General features: G+C 46.2%; 1 protein-coding gene across 1 annotated transcript in view; it reads right to left on the reverse strand.

Moving 5' to 3' along the window:
- Nucleotides 1–686: 686 nt before the first annotated feature.
- The window catches only part of SLC46A2 (solute carrier family 46 member 2), a 17,131-nt gene continuing 14,671 nt past the window's right edge, over nt 687–3,146 (reverse strand). The window contains exon 4 of the mRNA XM_015417416.1: nt 687–1,699. Within this exon, the coding sequence (XP_015272902.1) occupies nt 1,642–1,699 (58 nt within the window). The 3' untranslated portion in view covers nt 687–1,641. The remainder of the gene's footprint in view (nt 1,700–3,146) is intronic.

A 3,146-nucleotide genomic window follows, 5' to 3' on the forward strand; every position in this document is an offset into this window, starting at 1 on the left:
ACCCCTGGATGTACACTCAGATGTCAACCAAGCTGCGTTTGCTACATGGTGTGTGCAACTGACTAAAACCACTTCACACACATTCTGCTACTTTCCTTGCACATTAAAAGATGGAGGTTTAACCACCAGGATTCTTATACCCTGTTGCCTTCCCTGTACTGCTGCTTGGTACTATTGGCAGCTATAGTAAAAGCAGCTTTGGATACTGTAGTATTCAGGGGGTATAAATGTTTTGTGCCATCAGTTATTGCACTGAGGGCTATGAATACAATAAAGGGGGGGGGAGTGGACCGACTGACTCTTGTGCACCAAGACTTTTTTGGTGGTGGTACTACCACTCGCTGGTACAGGGTGTGGGCACCTTTTGGGGGGGGGCATCCAAGTCCTGAGGGGGCAATTGGTGCGATCTTGTGAACACTGACATTTTCTTTTTACCAACAAAAAAAAAGAGCACTGCTGTGTGCCACTGAAGGAGAACTCCCACAGGGAACAGGGCACAGTCCAAACATACTGTCATAGCTTGAGGTACCTGTTTGCTCCTTTGTGACTGAAAGCCACCTGATCATTTTTTTTTAAACAAATGTTATTGCTCGGATATATCTTCATATTCAACAGTACAACTTTTCTTTCCACATATATCCTTTTCTCAATTCTCCTACCCCCCCTCTCTTGGCCTCCCGCAATGCTCCCACCCCCTCACACAAAACAATTCTTATATTACTGTCATTTATAACCTCCTCATTATCAAATCTTCAGGTAACAATATAACATTATGACCATCTTCTCCATTTACTAAGTTCCGCTCTTAATAACTAGCAAAGCAAAGCAAATTATTTTTTACATCCCAATTAGTCTCTACTAAATTCTTGATCTTCCTTGTTATTAAGTTTCCTTGTCAGTTTGTCCATTTCTGCCATAAAAAGCATTTTCTTTATCCACTCCCGTATCTCTGGCACTCTATCTTGTTCCACCTGATCATTTTAAATAGGTACGGGTTCCATAGAATATATTCAGATCTTGGTGCAGCTTCTGTTTATACTATCGTGCCAGGCAGGCTTGAGAATATTCTTGTCCACTCACCGGTGACCATATCCCCTCCTGGTTGAAGCTTCCGCTTACCAAATCTTCTAAGCATCTGTTTCATTTTCAGAGATGTTGCTTTTATTGGCGTTTCCCAGTTCATCTTGTAACTAGAACTCAGTCCCATGAAGCTCTAGTCCCATGGAATGTTCCAGCAGATTATTCAAAACGTAACGAGGACTCTGGTGAAACCTACCTCATACGTACAAAGAAAGGGGGCAAGACACTTCCTGTGGCAATACCTTTCCTTTGGGCCACACATCTGCTTTTGGGGGCACAAAGAGGTAAGCAGGAGAATGGGCTGAGGTCTGGATGAAAAAGAGTATCAGCCCGAAGTAGTGCCGCACTGACCGAACGGCACCAACGTTGCTCCCTCCACCATCTCACACATTAACATACCATGACTGGTTCCTGCAGATAAACATCACTGTCAATGTGACCAACCAGGAGGCCAAAGGTAGCTTTCCTTTCTAAAGCAGCAGGCCCCCCTGGGGCACACAGTCTTGGAACAGGTTCCAGCCCAAATGTCCATCTCTGAAAGGAATGCACACTTGTTTGTGCTCAATCAGTTAAAATCTCCAGTGAAGCGGATGAGGTGGGTCGCTTGTGTGCCACGATACTGCCAAGGGTAGGAGGGGAAAGAAGCAACATAGCATGAATGAATTTGAAAGGGAAACCATTCAAGCACCTTTATTTCAGAGGCACATATTCCTTCTTCAGGATTGATCAGTGTATCATTCCTGGTAGGCAAACTTGTATCAACAGAGCTAGCAAAATAAGGAGCGGACAGCTTAGAAACCCACAGTAAATAATGGTTAGACGCTGGTTGCCTCTGGGCCTCCCTCGCTCCCGTAACACGGATCCCGCAGCTGCTCTGTAATTTATATTTAGATCAACCTCTTAAGAAGGTACCAGGGGCAGGCTTGTAAATAGCCACTTGCCTGGTTGTATCAACCACAGTGTCTCCAGCTAGGCACAGGCAGTCAGATGAGGCAGTAACAAATGTGGCAAGCTAGTATAATTTGTGAAGGTACAGGCCAAACTCTCCAGAGCCAACAAACAGTCTCCAAGGGCTGTCCCAATTAAGACCAAAGGACACTGTGAATGCAAGCAGTTTGAACTAGAAGACTGAATATCTGTTGCCGTTTTATGAAACCTACACAGATGTCAGCGGAGGCATCCAAATCCTTTGTAGTGCCAATTGCTACTGATATACTCCCTATCTTGGGGATCTGTGGCATTTTGTTAAGTGTCCTATGGCATGAAGGAGGGAAGGTGGCCTAACCCAGCTGTCTGGGACATTCCCAGTACCTTGGAGGGATAACTTCCTCTCCTGTGAGTGTCCGGAGATAAGTAGTTGTGGAGGTTGGTGGATAAGTATACCTGTGCACAGCTACCACTGAGAGGCAACCGCAGTTTGGGCCACTGTGGCCCTACATATCGTAGGGCTCTTTTTATAGCAGGAACTCCTTTACGCTGTTGCCGTTTTATGAAACCTACACGGATGTCAGCGGAGGCATCTAAATCCTTTGCAGTGCCAAGTGCTACTGATATACTCCCTACCTTGGGGATCTGTGGCATTTTGTTAAGTGCCCTATGGCATGAAGGAGGGAGGGAGGCCTAACCCAGCTGTCTGGAACATTCCCAGTACCTTAGAGGGATAACTTCCTCTCTTGTGAGTGTCCGGAGATAAGTAGTTGTGGAGGTTGGTGGATAAGTATACCTGTGCACAGCTACCACTGAGAGGCAACCGCAGTTTGGGCCACTGTGGCTGTAGAAGTAGAGAGACAGAATCAGTGCTTAGACCCTACTTGTGCTCAAGCAAGGCTGCTTGCCATGTGGTTGTGAAAACAAGGCCACAATGGCCTTGTCCACAAACGGCATGTGTGTGTACGTGTTGTCTCTGTCCCAATGTCCAGGGACATGTCCTAATCCAGCAGTCATGGGGATGGAACCTATGCAGTACATCTTATATGCATGTGTGTGTATGCGATGCCCACATTTGGACAAATGTGTACAGTAGGGCATGGGAGTCGCTTGTTGGGTTACTGGTGGGGGACTGGCCC

The sequence above is a fragment of the Gekko japonicus genome, unplaced genomic scaffold, assembly GCF_001447785.1.
Source record: "Gekko japonicus isolate JY-2015 unplaced genomic scaffold, Gekko_japonicus_V1.1 scaffold2613, whole genome shotgun sequence".
Taxonomy (NCBI): domain Eukaryota; kingdom Metazoa; phylum Chordata; class Lepidosauria; order Squamata; family Gekkonidae; genus Gekko; species Gekko japonicus.